Source organism: Dendrobates tinctorius, unplaced genomic scaffold (assembly GCF_039654945.1).
Source record: "Dendrobates tinctorius isolate UK_male_01 unplaced genomic scaffold, ASM3965494v1 ptg000038l, whole genome shotgun sequence".
NCBI lineage: Eukaryota > Metazoa > Chordata > Amphibia > Anura > Dendrobatidae > Dendrobates > Dendrobates tinctorius.
In genome coordinates this window covers 6350526-6370070 of record NW_027361706.1, presented here as the reverse complement: position 1 = coordinate 6370070, position 19545 = coordinate 6350526, and the positions used below count along the sequence as shown (strand labels likewise).

General features: G+C 43.5%; 1 protein-coding gene across 5 annotated transcripts in view; it reads right to left on the bottom strand.

The window, feature by feature from the left end:
- ERC2 (ELKS/RAB6-interacting/CAST family member 2) overlaps window positions 1–19545 on the bottom strand; it is a 1295684-nt gene that overhangs the window by 325349 nt on the left and 950790 nt on the right. For all 5 annotated transcript variants that reach the window (XM_073574140.1, XM_073574143.1, XM_073574142.1 and 2 more), the window contains one exon: window positions 18145–18276. In XM_073574140.1, coding sequence (XP_073430241.1) covers window positions 18145–18276 — 132 coding nt within the window. The remainder of the gene's footprint in view (window positions 1–18144; window positions 18277–19545) is intronic.

Below are 19545 nucleotides of genomic sequence, written 5' to 3'. Positions count from 1 at the left end.
ACCGGTCCACGGCCCAGGACGTTGAGTTGCAGTCCTGTTGCCGGTCTGCGGAACAACGGCTCAGACCACTGGACACAAGGGGAGCAAGCGGCTGTAGCACTGTAGTGACAGCTGCAACCGTCAGCTTCCAGAACACATTGATAGTCACCCTCAGTTCCTGCATCCCTGTCGGGCGTGGCAGGTTCATCCATTGCTGAGCAGTCACGTAGTACCGCTCATTAAGGTCATGAATATGGACGCGACTCCACTCCCATAGGCGTGGCGTTCATATACATGACCTTAATGAGCGGTACTACGTGACCGATCTGCACAGGAAGAAGCTGACGCGCCAGGATAGAGATGCAGGGAAGTTCAGCGATGGTGTGAGGGTAAGTATGATGGGGGAAGACGGGGGAGCCCAGCCATGCATACAAGGGTCGGAGCAGAGCCATGCATACAAGGGTGGGAGCAGAGCCATGCAAACAAGGGTGGGAGCAGAGCCATGCATACAAGGGTGGGAGCAGAGCCATGCATACAAGGGTGGGAGCGGAGCCATGAATACAAGGGTGGGAGCGGAGACATGCATACAAGGGTGGGATCGGAGCCATGCATACAAGGTGGGAGCGGAGCCATGCATCAAGGGTGGGAGCAGAGCCATGCATACAAGGGTGGGATTGGAGCCATGCATACAAGGGTGGGAGCAGAGCCATGCATACAAGGGTGGGAGCAGAGCCATGCATACAAGGGTGGGAGCGGAGCCATGCATCAAGGGTGGGAGCAGAGCCATGCATACAAGGGTGTCGCTGTCTCCCATCACCCCTAGATGGGACCTTCTTGTTGCAGGAAAACAAGCCCAGTGCTCCCATTGATACAGGGAAACAAGCCCAGTGCTCCCACTCATTCAAACCTATGGTGAGTTGAGTCACATTCACATTATAAATGTTATAATTAAATGATAAGTATGCACTACTAAACTACAACCCTGTCCATATCCCCGCCACCTTATGACCAAAGCCCCGCCCCTGCCACATCTCCATCCCCGCCTTTCCGGTCCATGGAAGAATGGTCTTGATTGAAGCCGGTTCCTGGTGCAAAAAGGTTGGGGACCATTGCTTTAGAGCATCAGATTTTTAAAAAAGTTTTTTCTTTTCTCATTCTACTAGCTATAACTTTTTCAAATTTCTGAGTCCATGCAGGTCTGTGGAGTCGGTAAGGCAAACCTGCGACTCCGACTCCTCAATTTCCCTTACACCGACTCCGACTCCACGACTCCGACTCCCACACATATTGCTTATATTTAAGTGAAAAATTTATTGTAGTACAATGTGAACATCAGACATTTAATCATTTTTATGATCCAATAATCAAGATATTTAGATAGAACATAATATATATTTATTGGAATACAACTTTAGAACACAAAAAACTGTAATAAATTGTAAATATGTAATACACTATGTAATATCGATTACATATATGTAGTACAGACCAAAAGTTTGGACACACCTTCTCATTCAAAGAGTTTTCTTTTATTTCATGACTATGAAAATTGTAGATTCACTCTGAAGGCATCAAAACTATGAATTAGCACATGTGGAATTATATAATTAACAAAAAAGTGTGAAACAACTGAAAATATGTCTTATATTCTAGGTTCTTCAAAGAAGCCACCTTTTTCTTTGATTACTGCTTTGCACACTCTTGGCATTCTCTTGATGAGCTTCAAGAGGTAATCACCGGAAATGGTCTTCCAACAGTCTTGAAGGAGTTCCCAGAGATGCTTTTCACTTGTTGGCCCTTTTGCCTTCACTCTGCGGTCCAGCTCACCCCAAACCATCTCGATAGGGTTCAGGTCTGGTGACTGTGGAGGCCAGGTCATCTGGCGTAGCCCCCCATCACTCTCCTTCTGGGTCAAATAGCCCTTACACAGCCTGGAGGTGTGTTTGGGGTCATTGTCCTGTTGAAAAATAAATGATGGTCCAACTAAACGCAAACCGGATGGAATAGCATGCCGCTGCAAGATGCTGTGGTAGCCATGCTGGTTCAGTATGCTTTCACTTTTGAATAAATCCCCAACAGTAGTGTTGAGCATTCCGATACCGCAAGTATCGGGTATCGGCCGATACTTGCTGTATCGGAATTCCGATACCGACTTCCGATATTTTTTCAATATCGGAATTCGGCATCGGAATCGGAAGTTCAAAGTTGATTGACAGACTGACGTCATCATGATGCGCGGTGTGTGCGCATCATGATGCGCCGTCATTTCGGGCCTTCCGGGGGTCTCTGCCGGCCTGCCGGGGGGCTGTGCCGGCCTGCCGGGGGGCTGTGTGGACTGCCCGGGGTCTGTACCGGCCTGCCGGGGGGCTGTGCCGGCCTGCCGGTGGTCTGTGCACCCTGTGGGGGTCTGTACCGGCCTGCCGGGGGGCTGTGCCGGCCTGCCGGTGGTCTGTGCACCCTGTGGGGGTCTGTACCGGCCTGCCGGGGGGGCTGTGCCAGCCTGCCGGGGGGCTGTGCACCCTGTGGGGGTCTGTACCGGCCTGCCGGGGGGCTGTGCCGGCCTGCCGGGGGGCTGTGCTGACGTCCGGGGGTCTGTGCAAGCATCGTCCGATGGGACTACAAGTCCCATCGGGCGATGCCTGCTACCATGACAGTGATTGACACATTAGCCAATGATGGGACAGTAGTAGTCCCATCATCCGGCTAATGTGTTAAATGTTAAAAAAAAAAAAAAATACTACATACATACTACATGCATGCTACATACATACTACATATATACTACATACATACTACATACATACTGCATGCTACATACATACTACATATATACTACATGCATGCTACATACATACTACATGCTACATGCATGCTACATATATACTACATACATACTACATACATACTGCATGCTACATACATACTACATACATACTACATGCATGCTACATACATACTACATGCTACATGCATGCTACATATATACTACATACATACTACATGCATGCTACATACATACTACATGCATGCTACATACATACTACATACATACTACATGCATGCTACATACATACTACATGCATGCTACATACATACTACATGCATGCTACATACATACTACATACATACTACATGCATGCTACATACATACTACATGCATGCTACATGCATACTACATGCATGCTACATACATACTACATGCATGCTACATACATACTACATGCATGCTACATACATACTACATGCATGCTACATGCTACATACATACCACATACATACTACATACATACTACATACTACATGCATACTACATACATACTACATGCTACATACATACTACATGTATACTACATGCATGCTACATACATACTACATGCTACATACATACCACATACATACTACATACATGCTACATACATACTACATGCATGCTACATACATACCACATATATACTACATACATACAATACATTCATACAATACATACATAGACATACAGTACATATAACATAGAGTAACATACTTACCAATACTTGTCACATTGTTCCCCGAAGCCATTGTCGTCTACGGAATAAATATTAACATAACAAACCACAAAAATACTCACCCACGATCCGAAGCAGTCCACGAGTGTGTCCCACGACGATCTTGGGTAGAGAACTGCAGCATCAGATGATGCTGCCGTTCTCTACGGGCTGCAGGAATCCAATGACGGAAGGTAGGTATCCTTCCGCCCTGTATTCCTCCGCCACTTAAAAAAAAAAAAGTCCCTAGTCTCACTTTATGCCATTGCTGCGTGGGAAATTCCCACACAGCAATGGCATAAAGTGAGACTAGGGACTTTTTTTTTTTTAAGTGGCGGAGGAATACAGTGCGGAAGGATACCTACCTTCCGTCATTGGATTCCTGCAGCCCGTAGAGAACGGCAGCATCATCTGATGCTGCAGTTCTCTACCCAAGATCGTCGTGGGACACACTCGTGGACTGCTTCGGATCGTGGGTGAGTATTTTTGTGGTTTGTTATGTTAATATTTATTCCGGAAAAGACAATGGCTTCGGGGAACAATGTGACAAGTATTGGTAAGTATGTTACTCTATGTTATATGTACTGTATGTCTATGTATGTATTGTATGAATGTATTGTATGTAGTATGTATGTAGTATATATGTGGTATGTATGTAGCATGTAGTATGTATGTAGTATGTATGTAGCATGCATGTAGTATATATGTAGTATGTATGTAGCATGCAGTATGTATGTAGCATGCATGTAGTATATATGTAGTATGTATGTAGTATGTATGTAGCATGCATGTAGTATATATGTAGTATGTATGTAGCATGTAGTATGTATGTAGCATGCATGTAGTATATATGTAGTATGTATGTAGTATGTAGCATGCATGTAGTATATATGTAGTATGTATGTAGCATGTAGTATGTATGTAGCATGCATGTAGTATATATGTAGTATGTAGCATGTAGTATGTATGTAGCATGCATGTAGTATGTATGTGGTATGTATGTAGCATGTAGTATGTATGTAGCATGCATGTAGTATATATGTGTTATGTATGTAGCATGTAGCATGTATGTAGTATGTATGTATGTAGCATGTATGTAGTATATATGTGGTATGTATGTAGCATGTAGTATGTATGTAGCATGCAGTATGTATGTAGCATGCATGTAGTATATATGTAGTATGTATGTAGTATATATGTAGTATGTATGTTGCATGTAGTATTTATGTAGTATGAATGTAGCATGTATGTAGTATGTAGTATGAATGTAGCATGTAATTTTTTTTTTTTTTTTTACATTTTATTATTATTATTATTATTATTATTATTTATTGTTATAGCGCCATTTATTCCATGGCGCTTTACATGTGAGGAGGGGTATACATAAAAACAAGTACAATAATCTTAAACAATACAAGTCATAACTGGTACAGGAGGAGAGAGGACCCTGCCCGCGAGGGCTCACAATCTTCAAGGGATGGGTGGTAATACAGTAGGCGAGGGTAGAGCTGGTCGTGCAGCGGTTTGGTCGATCGGTGGTTACTGCAGGTTGTAGGCTTGTCGGAAGAGGTGGGTCTTCAGGCTCTTTAACACATTTAACACATTAGCCGGATGATGGGACTACTACTGTCCCATCATTGGCTAATGTGTCAATCACTGTCATGGTAGCAGGCATCGCCCGATGGGACTTGTAGTCCCATCGGACGATGCCTGCACAGACCCCCGAAGCCTGCACAGACCACCGGCAGGCCGGCACAGCCCCCCGGCAGGCCGGCACAGCCCCCCGGAGCCTGCACAGCCCCCCGGCAGGCCGGCATAGTCCCCCGGCAGGCCGGCACAGCCCCCCGGCAGGCCGGCACAGCCCCCCGGAGCCTGCACAGCCCCCCGGCAGGCCGGCACAGACCACCGGAGCCTGCACAGACCCCCTGGCAGGCCGGCACAGCCCCCCGAAAGGCCCGTACAGACCCCAGAGAGGCTGTACAAGGGCAGGAAAGGATTTTTCTTATTCCGATACCGGAAGTCCCATAGACTTGAATGGGACTTCCGGTATCGGAATCGGCGATACCGATACTTTTTTTAAAGATCGGCCGATACCATCCGATACGATACTTTGAAGTATCGGACGGTATCGCTCAACTCTACCCAACAGTCACCAGCAAAGCACCCCCATACCATCACACCTCCTCCATGCTTCACGGTGGGAACCAGGCATGTAGAGTCCATCCGTTCACCTTTTCTGCATCGCACAAAGACACGGTGGTTGGAACCAAAGATCTCAAATGTGGACTCATCAGACCAAAGCACAGATTTCCACTGGTCTAATGTCCATTCCTTGTGTTCTTTAGCCCAAACAAGTCTCTTCTGCTTGTTGCCTGTCCTTAGCAGTGGTTTCCTAGCAGCTATTTTACCATGAAGGCCTGCTGCACAAAGTCTCTTCTTAACAGTTGTTGTAGAGATGTGTCTGCTGATAGAACTCTGTGTGGCATTGACCTGGCCTCGAATCTGAGCTGCTGTTAACCTGCGATTTCTGAGGCTGGTGACTCGGATGAACTTATCCTCTGCAGCAGAGGTGACTCTTGGTCTTCCTTTCCTGGGGCGGTCCTCATATGAGCCAGTTTCTTTGTAGCGCTTGATAGCTTTTGCCACTGCACTTCGGGACACTTTCAAAATTTTCCCAATTTTTCGGACTGACTGACCTTCATTTCTTAAAGTAATGATGGCCACTTGTTTTTCTTTACTTAGCTGCTTTTTTCTTGCCATAATACAAATTCTAACAGTCTATTCAGTAGGACTATCAGCTGTGTATCCACCAGACTTCTGCACAACAAAACTAATGGTCCCAACCCCATTTATAAGGCAAGAAATCCCACTTATTAAACCTGACAGGGCACACCTGTGAAGTGAAAACCATTTCCGGTGACTACCTCTTGAAGCTCATCAGGAGAATGCCAAGAGTGTGCAAAGCAGTAATCAAGCAAAAGGTGGCTACTTTGAAGAACCTAGAATATAAGACATACAGTATTTTCAGTTGTTTCACACTTTTTTTGTTAATTATATAATTCCACATGTGTTAATTCATAGCTTTGATGACTTCAGAGTGAATGTACAATTTTCATAGTAATGAAAATTAAGAAAACTCTTTGAATGAGGTGTGTCCAAACTTTTGGTCTGTACTGTATATATATATATATATATATATAGTGTGTATGTGTATATGTATATATATATATATATATATATAATATAACACTATGGCTTATCTCAGCTAAGACAAAGCCTAGATCCTCAGGCTACATTCACACCATGGGCGTAGCCAGGATCAAACCTGGGGGGGCAGAACCTCATACTGTTCCACAGAACCTCATACTGCACACCTCAGCTGCTGCAGAACCTCATACTGCACACCCCTACACTTGAAAATAAAGCCTGCACCTTAAAGGGAATCTGTCACCCCTTTTTTGAGATATCATACAATGATATCATTCAATTGTGTGTCACATAAGGATTCTCTTAGTACTATTGCTTCCCCCTGACCCCGCACCTTTCATGCATAAATACCTTTTTTATATCGGTTCAGATGTATGTAAGCTGCCGCTGTCTGGTCCGCTGGGCGGGGCTTATTCAACTGCTCCCCCCCCCCCCCTGTGCTGCTCTATGCATTTCTTCTTGCGTAGAGCAAGAGCAACATTTGCTGCCAGTCAAAAAGGCTTTGTTCATACCTAGTGTATAAGCTCTGGATATTGCCTCTGGGCGAAAATTCTGTAGTGTATAAACAGTAGCAAGAAAGTGGAATTGACGTAACAATCACATTTTAAAAACTCTGGATGAAAAATTGTTTCCTGGGATTTTCACCCTTTTAAAAACATTGGGTGAAAACCATGATAAATTGGCAATAAAATCTGCATGTAAGGCTGGTTTCACACTTGCGTTTTTTTGCGCTGTATTTTAGCACTAAAAAACGCATGCACTTTTTTTCCCTATATTTTGCATGCGTTTGTATGTGTTTTTACGCCCATGCGTTTTTTTGTGGTGTGCGCTCGGGCGCACAAAATGCATCCTGTTGCATTTTTTGGGCGTCCGACTTGCCTCAAAAGATGCATGCGCGTGCAATGCGTTTTTTTTTACAGCAAGACACCCATTGTAAGTCTATGGGTGCGCATTGGCATGCTCATGTATGCGTTTTTTTGCGTATGCGTTTTTTTGTTGACCATTGGTTAGACAATGGAAATTAGGTATTTGGGTTAGAGTTAGGGTTACTTAAGGGGGTTTAGGGTTAGGGTTAGGGTTTGGGTTAGGGTTAGTATGGTTTGGTTAAGGGTTAGGGTTAGTTAGGGGTTAGGGTTTGGGTTAGGGTTAGTAGGGTTTGGTTAAGGGTTAGGGTTAGGGTTAGTATGGTTTGGTTAAGGGTTAGGGTTAGTATGGTTTGGTTAAGGGTTAGGATTAGGGTTAGTAAAGTCATGGTTTGGGTTAGTGTAAATCCTAACCCTATCTTGATTTTTTTGGTGAGGCCAACTAATGTTGGAAAAAAATGCAAACACGGTAAAAACGCACTAAAAACGCATACAAACGCATAAAAACGCTGCGTTTTTTTCATGCATGAGCATAAAAATGCTTGAAAAAAACGCAGCATTTGTATGCGTTTTTTCCATGCTTTTTTTGCGGGAAAAACGTGCTGCAAAAAAAAAGCAAGTGTGAAAGTAGCCTAAAATGCTTAATTTGTGTCTAAAAAAAAAAATCATATTTTACATCCACATTACAATAAGTGTACGGGCAGCTTAACTACATCAGTAAATGACTTTCGCAATGTTCCATTATCTTAATCCTCTTGCATGAGATAAGTTATCAAGATTGTGAGTTGTGACAACCTTTAGGGCCCCATCACACACAGCGAGATCGCTAGCGAGATCGCTGTGTGTGATGAGGATCAGCGACCAGCCCCCCGCCGGGTATCGCTGATCGTGCAGGATCGTCCAGGGCCATTTTTTGATTGTTGGTCTCCCGCTGGCCAGCGAGCATCACTGCGTGTGGCAGCGAGAGACCAGTGATCATCGATGCTGGACGCTGGTTTCCAATGTAAACATCGGGTAACTAAGAACCACGCAGTTGTAGAATATGATCTGTACATGATGTACATTGTCAGTTATCTCGTCTTCCTAAATAAAACTCAAAGGGATCTTCTGAAATTTGGTTGAATGCAGCAAAACTCTTTTACATCGCGTACATATTTACACTCAGCATATTCTGTTTAGGAATTTTATTTTTTCATTTTTGAAAAAAAAATTTAACATTTGATGATTTGGGTAACACAAAAATTCTCACTAAATGATTACATTTGTTTATGATTTTGAAGCAGTTGCAGAATATGAGAACATGTGTTCTTAGCTGTGGTGAGGTTCCCAGCATACTTCTAGATTAGTAAGATGATCAACTGCTGCCGTCCAGCAAATGGAGGATCTGAAATTTATTCCCAACATCTGCCATGTGGGCACTGGAAAGATATGCATGGAAGGGGGGGAAACATCAGCGGCCACTGCAATATGTCCAAGGGATTGTCAATGTCTTAATACCCAATCTCAATGGATCTTTGTGATCAAAAACGAAGAACATCATTCCATTTGACTGAATATACGTCATAGCGATAATATGAAGCCCTTTCTTCTTTGAAGGGTGGGGAGCAAGACCATCTGCTTTATGCATTTGTGATCTCACAAATTCATTTCTGAGTTTTACAAAATATTTGACAACTTTGCATCTGCTGTTTAGAGAAAAACTCAACGGTAGACACTATAGATTTGATGTAGATGTAGAACTTAAGTTCCATTTGTCATCAGCTTCGGATAGTCAACCAATTTCTCAAGTTTATTTTCAATTACCATATATACTCGAATATAAGCTGAGATTTTCAGCCCATTTTTTTTAGGCTGAAAGTGCCCCTCTCGGCTTATACTCGAGTGATTGTCCCAGGGGGTCGGCGGGGGACAATGACTCGTGTATAAGCCAAGAGTGGGAGCGGCAGGAGCCGGTGGCTGTCACATCATACTCACCCCCTTCTGGCGCGTGACTCCACTCTCATAGGCATGGAGCGCATATTCATTACTTTAATGCGTGGTACCATGTGACCGCTGAACACAGGAAGAAGCTGCTGGCGCCGGAGACCATCATCGGAGAAGCAGGGAAGTGCAGAGACCGTGCCAGGAGGGGGTGAGTATGACGGGGAGGACGGGGGGAGGACACCGAACCATGCATACAGCAGGGGTAATGCGCGGAGAAGCCATGCATACAGCAGGGGGAGGATGGAGGAGCTATGCATAGAGCAGAGGGAGGACGGAGGAGCCATGCATACAGCAGGGGTAATGCGCGGAGAAGCCATGCATACAGCAGGGGGAGGATGGAGGAGCCATGCATATAGCAGGGGGAGCCACACATACCAGGACAGGGATGAGGGGACAATGCATACCCAGTTTATACTTGAGTCAATAAGCTTACCCAGTTTTCCGTGGCAAAATTAGGTGCGTTGGCTTATACTCAGGTCGGCTTATACTCGAGTATATACGGTAACTAAAAAAATTTTGGAAGCTGCTGTTCATGTTCTTGTGTTTTTGGGACTACATAGTATAAATATAACTATGTGTGTAGCTATGAAAGGGGGTGATCCAGGAGTACACACTGAAGTCAGGCAATGATGGAGAATGCAGTAATCTAATCTATAAGTCTCACTTGGTTAATTAAAAAGTGACCATGCAAGCCATCCCATCCCATGTATCAAAGTACTTCTGGCAGTTATAACATGGATGAATGTGACACGCATCTCTATTCTCTTCATACAGGTAACCAGCTTTTCCAATCTCTGCTCTGAATCCACTCCTGTGTCTCCATTCAATGTCAGCAAGCAGTTAATCCTGAATGCTATCTATGTGTTTTCAACTCTGCAAGCTTATATCTGGTATATAGTTTTTTCAACTTACTCTGCTTGTCCCCTTATGTTGTGAGGTCAAGAAACTTTTCAAAGTGCTTTATGATCCATGTCGTGCTGGACATGTGTTTATTTGACCACAACATTTTATTGGGTCCTGGTGTCTCAATTTAGTGTGATTGATTAACGAGCAGAGAGAGCCACAAAACAAAAAAAAAAAAAAACTTAGCCTTAACCTCCTATATATTCAGACCTAGCTAGGGGGAGCATTTATGCAGGGGTGGCATTTATGCACATGTAATCGAAGTACATGTATCAAAGTACTTCTGGCAGTTATAACATGGCAGATAGACAGGGCAGGAGACAGGTAAGACATTTATATACATCTACTCTCTGTACATTTGGAGTACAACAAATATATACCATATGCATTTGTGTAATTTTTATCCTGGCCGCTGCATTCACACACATCCACCGCCCTTGCATTAACTCTCCACACTCCATCCATATTGGCCCCTCGCTCCTTTCCTCTCCTATGTATAGCACTCATGCTCTTTTCACATTGTTAAATTGCACAGATCCAGCCAGTCCCACCATTCAACACCAGAGACGCTCTCACAAATCACTTAACCATCTGCTCACTCTTTCTATCCTCCTTCTCCTAGTTGCAGGAGACATTGCTCCCAACCCTGGTCCCCCATGTTATAGAAAGTCAAACCCCCCCACTGCTACACTCAGAAACCCCTCTAATCTTATTAATATTCCCTGCATGCCATCTGTCTCTCTTAATTGTGCACTTTGGAATTCTCGCTCAGTGTGTAACAAACTCTCCTTCATTCATGACTTCTTCCTTTCTAATTCTCTTAACCTTCTGGCTCTTACTGAAACCTGGATCCAGCAGTCAGATACTACCGCTGCTGCTGCTCTTTCATACGGGGGGCTACACTTCTCTCATACCCCAAGATCAGACAATAGAGCTGGTGGAGGCGTTGGTCTGCTCCTATCACCAAAATGTATCTTTCAGGTTATCCCTCAAGTACCCTCACTTGTCTTCCCTTCTTTTGAGGTCCATGCCGTCAGACTCTACACCCCCTTCTCCATGCGAGTGGCGGTGGTGTATCGTCCTCCCGGCCCCTCCCATCAGTTCCTGGATCATTTTGCCACTTGGCTTCCACATTTTTTCTCCTATGACATCCCTACCCTCATCATGGGAGATTTCAACATCCCCATTGCTCTTCCCCTCTCCCCATCTGCTACTCACCTTTTATCTCTAACCTCCTCATTTGGCCTTTCGCAGCTTACTAATTCTCCAACGCATGAAGACGGAAACTCCCTCGACTTGGTCTTCTCTCGGCTTTGTGCAGTGGATGATTTTGCAAACTCCCCTCTCCCGCTCTCTGACCACAATCTTCTTTCATTCTCTATAAAGAACTGCCAGGCTGCTCAGGTCACCCCCACTGTCCAGACTTATAGAAACACACAGGCCATTAACACCCAGAAACTTCTGAAGAACTTGCAGTCTTCATTGGCCCCTAACTCCACCCTCTCATGTCCTGATTCTGCATTGAAGCATTACAATGAAACACTTCAAACTGCCCTGGATGAATTTGCACCCCCTATAAATAGAACACCACAACGCAGACGGCGACAACCCTGGCACACGGTGCAAACACGTTTCCTGCAGCGGTGCTCCAGGTGCGCCGAACGTCTGTGGAGAAAATCCAATCTACACGAAGATTTCATCCATTTTAAGTTTATGCTTAGAACATACAACACTGCCCTTCACCTCTCCAAACAAACCTATTTCAACACCCTCATCATCTCACTGTCCAATAACCCGAAACGTCTCTTTGACACTTTTCATTCTCTACTCAATCCAAGAGTACAGGCCCCAACCACGGAGCTCCGAGCTGACGATCTGGCCAATTACTTCAAAGAAAAAATTGACCAGATCCAACAGGAAATTATCTCCAAATCCCCTCATACCATGCACTGTCCTCCCTCCCCCACTGCATCTAACTCACTCTCTGATTTTGAACCAGTCACAGAAGAAGAAGTAAGCAGGCTCCTTGCATCTTCTCGCCCAACTACTTGCACCAGTGACCCATTTCCGTCACATCTCCTCCAGTCCCTTTCCCCTGCTGTCACCCCTCACCTAACTAAAATATTTAACCTCTCTCTCTCTTCTGGTATTTTTCCCTCCTCATTTAAGCATGCCATCATACATCCACTACTTAAAAAACCATCCCTCGACCAAAACTGTGCCGCTAACTATAGACCTGTCTCTAATCTTCCCTTCATCTCTAAACTCCTGGAACGCCTGGTCCACTCCCGTCTTATCCGCTATCTCTCAGAAAACTCTGTTCTCGACCCTCTCCAATCCGGTTTCCGCTCTTTACACTCCACTGAAACTGCCCTCACTAAAGTCTCTAATGATCTGCTAACAGCTAAATCAAATGGTCATTACGCCATGCTAATTCTCTTGGATCTCTCTGCAGCATTCGACACTGTGGATCATCAGCTCCTCCTCACTATGCTCCATTCCATTGGCCTCAAGGACACCGTTCTCTCCTGGTTCTCCTCCTATCTCTCCGACCGCTCCTTTACTGTTTCTTTTGCCGGTTCCTCCTCCTCTCACCTTCCCCTTACTGTTGGGGTTCCTCAAGGATCGGTTCTAGGCCCCCTCCTCTTCTCCTTGTACACTGCCCCTATTGGTCAAACAATCAGTAGATTTGGTTTCCAGTACCATCTCTATGCTGATGACACCCAATTATACGCTTCTTCTCCTGACATCACGCCAGCCTTTCTAGAAAACACTGGCGATTGTCTAAACGCTGTGTCTAATATCATGTCCTCACTATATCTGAAACTGAACCTGTCAAAGACTGAACTCCTTGTGTTTCCTCCCGCTACTAATGTACCTACACCCGACATTGCCATTTCCGTCTGTGGTTCCACTATTACTCCCCAGCAACATGCCCGCTGTCTTGGGGTCATACTTGATTCCGAGCTTTCCTTTGCCCCCCACATTCGATCACTGGCTCGCTCTTGTCATCTGCACCTCAAAAACATTTCTAGAATTCGACCTTTTCTTACTTTTGACTCTGCAAAAACTCTTACTGTTTCTCTTATTCATTCTCGTCTCGACTATTGTAACTCTCTTCTAATCGGTCTCCCTCTTACAAAACTCTCCCCTCTCCAATCTGTCTTGAATGCTGCAGCCAGGATCATATTCCTCACCAATCGTTACACCGATGCCTCTACCTTGTGCCAGTCATTACACTGGCTACCCATCCACTCCAGAATTCAGTATAAACTTATTACCCTCACCCACAAAGCCCTCCATGGCTCAGCACCACCCTACATCTCCTCCCTTGTTTCAGTATACCACCCTACCCGCGCCCTCCGTTCTGCTGATGACCTGAGGTTAGTATCCTCAATAGTCAGAACCTCCCACTCCCGTCTCCAAGACTTTACACGTGCCGCGCCAATTCTTTGGAATGCACTTCCCAGGTCAATACGATTAGTCCCCAATCCCCACAATTTTAAGCGTGTCCTGAAAACGCATTTATTCAGACTGGCCTATCGCCTCAACACATTAACCTAACCTATCCCTGTGTGGCAGAGCCAAAAGTTTTACCATAACCAGGTTCCCAGCATCATGTTCCCACATGCTTTATGCATCCATTAGCCCTCTGTGTCTGTACTGTTACACACTTAACATTATGGCTGGTCCATACAATCAGGGCAACTGTTACCACCCACCTTTCGTGTCTACCTCTTTCCTCATAGACTGTAAGCTTGCGAGCAGGGCCCTCACTCCTCTTGGTATTTGTTATAATCTACTGTATGTGATTATTGTTATGCTGTAATGTCTATTGTCTGTACAAATCCCCTCTGAAATGTAAAGTGCTGCGGAATATGTCGGCGCTATAAAAATAAAATTTATTATTATTATTATTATTATTATTATTAACTTTTTGGTAAGAAGCTTGTTTGGCACAGCATTGTGAATTCATATCAATCCTTAAGGCTGGTTTCACATTTGCATTTGGAGGCACAGCAGATGCTCGGCGTGAAGCTCCGCCCCCTGCCGCGCCTCCTCCGGTCAGCTCTGCCTATGGGCGCAAGCCGCTGCATGCGGCCTGCATACCCTATCTTCAGCATTGGGTACGCAGGCCGTGCGCAGGTATGCTTTTGCCCGCTGCATGCGTCCTTTTGACTGTGCGGCAACCTGCGCCAAAAGCAACGTGTTGCATTTTGGTGCGCTTGCTGCACCGTCAAAAGGACACATGCGGCGGCATAAGCATACCTGAGCATGGCCTGCGTACCCAATGGTAAAGATAGGGTACACAGGCCGCATGCAACGGCATGTGCCCATAGGCGGAGCTGACAGGAGGAGACGCAGCAGGGGGCGGAGCTTCACGCCGAGCGTCCGCTGCATCTCCAAATGCAAATGTGATACCAGCCTAACTCATGCAAAATGTCTTCTAGTGTCACTTGTAAGTGGCTGCCATGTCAAACAATGTCTGACCTTTTGAAAGGAATCTGTCACCAGGTTTTTGCTATGTTATCTGGTGTAGAGAAAGAGACCCTGATTCCAGTGATGTGTCACTAACTAGGCTGTTTATTGTAGTTTTTATATGACACTGTTTTATCAGCAGGAAATTATCACTACAGGAATAGTAAACCTGTTGCTGGGTAGTCGAAGTCTGAACCCAAATTGGCAGCTTTCTGCTTATGCATAGTGTACATAGAAATCTGTCAATCAGTGGTGTGGACGGGGTTATTCAGGGCTTATCATTCAGAGAACTGGTAGATCTGCACGATCAAAATTGCAGAAAGCATCCCAGATAACTACAGTAAGTGATACATCAGTAGAATCAAGGTTTCCTTCCCTACATCATACTGCTCTCAAATAGAGTAACAAAACTTTCTGTCCTCCCTCTTTCCTCCACTTACAACAGAACTCTACCAGCCACGACCATTCGATATCTGATTACATTCATATCTGCTGTCTTGAAGCTGCGATTCTATCCCTCTAGGAGTCAGGTGGTGCTAAAGTTGACTTCTTTAGGGGTGGTGACTTGTGTATTTCCTGGGGGAAAGTCCACCCACCTCTATTGTAACATCTGTGTCGGTGCTTGCCCTTCCTGTCTCTGTTTCTGTCGCTAGGCGGCGCTGTGCTCTTGTTGCCGATGATTCTAGGTGACTACTCTAGTTATGTGTTCTCGGGTACTTGTCATTTTGTCCATACTGGGGGATCAGGATTTAATTTGTCAGTGTTTTTATCCTTCTGTGTGGCCTTGCAGGGGCTGCAGGCAATTTAAGCTCCTGAATCTCACTGTACATTGCCTGTTATAATTTGTCTTGCTCCTAGAGAGCTTCTCAATATCCAGTTTTTGACCTCCTGGTTCTAAATCGGCTACCAGATTGTTTTACTTGCCAGCTCGAACCATCAATCGGTAGCTAAGTCTTTGTCCCCAGCCTAGGGTTCCTTTGTTAAGTCCAGATCCCTGAATAGGAGATAAAGTGTGAGGGCCAGGGCAACCCCAGTGATCTGGAAAACGGAGTTACTAGTGCCGAGTCTGTTCGTGGTAGCCCTCATTATAGTTGCCAAGTGACCACGTACAGTGCCCCTATTATACCTGTGGGATAGTGGGTGGAGATTACAAAAATTCTCTTAGACACTGCCCCATAAATTTTCCCATTGCTTAATCTACTAGTAACTTGGTGAGTCCATGAATCCTGGTTCCTGTGCCCATCCTTAGATGCTCATTCCTAGCTAATTTTATCAGTACAGAGAGTCTTCTGGTTGGCTGTGTGAGACAGTACATGTACTGGCTCTCAGAAAATACTGATTCTCTGGGTCCAGGAGCATTCATAATTATTTTAATTGCCAGAAATTGCCTACCAGGAAATTTGAAGGTGAATTCTCAAAACATGTACGTTCTTTCATGTCGAAATTGAAATTTCGCTTGACCAAGTTCCCAGAAGTTTTTGCATGTAGCTATTTTGATATGTTACTAGTAGCTCTTTGAGCCTGTATTTTAGGTCAAAGCATTTTTTAAATAAATGGGCACATCTTTAACACAAACACATTTTTCCTTTGTAACTACGATCCCTGGAGATATTTTTGAAATACAGCAGAGATTCAAGAGCATAAGGAATCAAGAGCTGCAGAGCAGTATGGGATCTCTCTCAAAGACATTTCACTTTTGTGTAAGTGGGAATCAAGGTTCCATTTACAGTAAATTATTAAATTGTTTTAAATGTCATCATTCCCCTGCCAAAATAACTTTTATTTTAATAAAACACATTTTTGGCAATGGTCCACTTGCAATACGTTTGACACGAACAGAGTCTGTTACTTTTAAAGCGCTAAATGTTTTGGGCTTAATGAGGACCTAAAGGCAAAAAAATTGGACTATTTCATTAATAACAACCATTGCCGAGTCACAAGTTTTCAATTTGAGAAATCCTAATGTTTTGACAATGTATTCACATTTGTAATTGCTATTTTGGGGGGCCTTAAGGCAAAACAATGGAACATATTAGATGTACAAAAGACTAGAGCTTTATCAAAAACATGGAAAATGGGGAAAATGTCATTTGAGAACAATAAAAATGAAGATGTAGACCACTGTATACAGATGTTCAAGCGTTACACCTCTGTCGAGTAGCACACCGTACCGCAGCCACATTTTTAAATCTATCCCTTGTACCAATTTAACCACTTTGGTTTCTCCATTCTCATGGAACAAAACTTTTGAAAGAGTCCCTACCTAAAAGCCAAATAAACATCAATCATGCTTATGTTATTGAACAAGGAAGGTGTTTGCTATCTTCATTAAAGACATCATGTTACACATCTGCCTTGGCTCGGCATGGCTTTACCACCTTCCCCCATAGTTGCTGCCTTCTGTTGTGTTCCATACTGGGTCTTACAGGTGCCTTGGAGTGCTCCCATGACCTTATTTGCCTAGGTTTATATAAGGCCCACTAAGACACACCCCTGTGTCTTGGTATTAAGACACTTAGTTCTGTTTGTCTTGATGCAAACCACTATCTGCTTCTGGCCTGCATTGTTTTGGACCTTCCTGCCTCTTGTCTGTCTGCAGTCTCCCGTGTTCCAAGTCTTTTCTCCCCACGTGACTTCCTGCTACTGCATCAACGCCCAGGATCTGTGTGTCCATCTGGATCTGGTGCTTAGAGGATTCTCCTCATAAAATGAGCTTAACACATCAACTACATGTTCATTTGAACCTTAGAACTCTACCAGGAGCTTGGCAATACCATCTTCAGTAATGCCAAGTGTATCAAAAGAGTAAGTTAAGCATGGCTTCCCTAAAGTTTTGAAATTGCTGTCCATCGGCGCAAGACCACTGCATGAACCGGCAAAGTTTGGACAACACAAACCACAATTTGACACCCTTTGATTAGGCCACACAACCATCTGCATGCTATCCCAAATGTTTAACGATATTCTAACCGTAGCTGAATGGGTTAGAATACCTTTCCATCTTCTTGTTTGCAGAAGCTAAAACAAACCTGGAGTTAATAAAGAGTTTTGAGAATCTATAAATGTAAGCCAAATGCTAATCATCAGCATCGTAGAGTGTATAGTAAGCAAAAATGTAAACTGACTGTATCAAGGACAATTAGTTTTATAACTTTTCAAAAACATTAAAAAAAATTATCTTATTGGGAAAAAAATAGGCTTCTAACCTGATCTGGAGAGGGTCTATGGCTAGAGAGCATTCTCCCAGGAGAACGATGATGGTGGTGATGGTGATGGTGGTGATGGTGGTGATGGTCATCTTCATAGTTGTCGGCTATTAGCTTCATCCTGTTTTGAGTCTGTAACAAAAAACAAAATAGAAAAAACAACAATCCTAATAAAGTAATTGTTACGATTTACATTTTCAAAACAATATGGTCAGGTCACAACATGTATGGGATTCTACTACAGGCCTGCAACGTTTCAAACCCTTTTTCTAGCATTTCATAAATAAAAAAATGCAGGTGGAAGACAGGAAAATTCTTCACCTTTCCTTATTTTTGATCAGTGTTTTGCAAACTAGGGTATCTAAAAAAAAAAAAATCAGGATGGGAGTGGAAGGAGCTGGCATTAAGCCACCATTGAAATGGATGGAATTTATCGACCGAAGATGCTCAACCAAAGCCCTATCTCAAATAAAATAATGCAATATTAAGACTACATTATTTATTACCATTTTTTTTCACAAAATGTGGTTTTCAAACAAGCCAAATCTAAATGCCCACTACCTCCCTCTAAAAAACTGTAACTGTGGAGTTGACCGGCTCTGTGCAGCCTTCATGTCAATACAAGAGGTGAACGTAGGTGGATGGACGACATGAATTAGATTCCATATGCAAGAGGTCAAGTCTGGATTTTCCATGGATTAGTATCGCTTAATTTGACTTGTCAAGACCATATGATGTATTGGATGTTACATTTTCTGACTTTGCTGTTCAGTTGATTAAGATATAAAAGGCTCTTTCTATGAAAGCTCTGGAGCAAATTCTGAATATTACCCTCAGACATTTATTTTATGGGAGGAATTTTTTTTTTAAAAGCTGAAATGTGCACACAAAGCAAGATAGACAATGATACAGGCATCATTCAGTTGTCTACGTATAAAATAAAAAGTTTTCGGAACTTTAAAACAATCACTCAAATTCACATTAGAAACTAATTCTCCTCTAAGGGGTCATCTTCTCAAAGGAAATGGTCAAAGAGCATAGCATATAAGAGTACAAACACCAGTGAGAAAACCCCTACAATATTATGTCCTAAAAGCTCTAAAGCTCAATTGAAATACCAAAAGGAAAAACAAGTGCAGAACAAATATAAATGAAAATTAATACAATCTGTTTTTTTTATTATGAAATAAACAAATATGATACATAAGGGCTACAAATCACAGATAGTGGATAAAAACAATAAGATAAAAGGATACCACCGTCGAAGGTAAATTATAGAAAAAATCTATAAACCAACATATGAAAACGATTGCCCAAAAAGGTCTCATAAAATATTACATTTTATAGAATACGCTTAAAGTTTTTAAATAAAAAAAGACACAAATGTACAAAAACAGAATG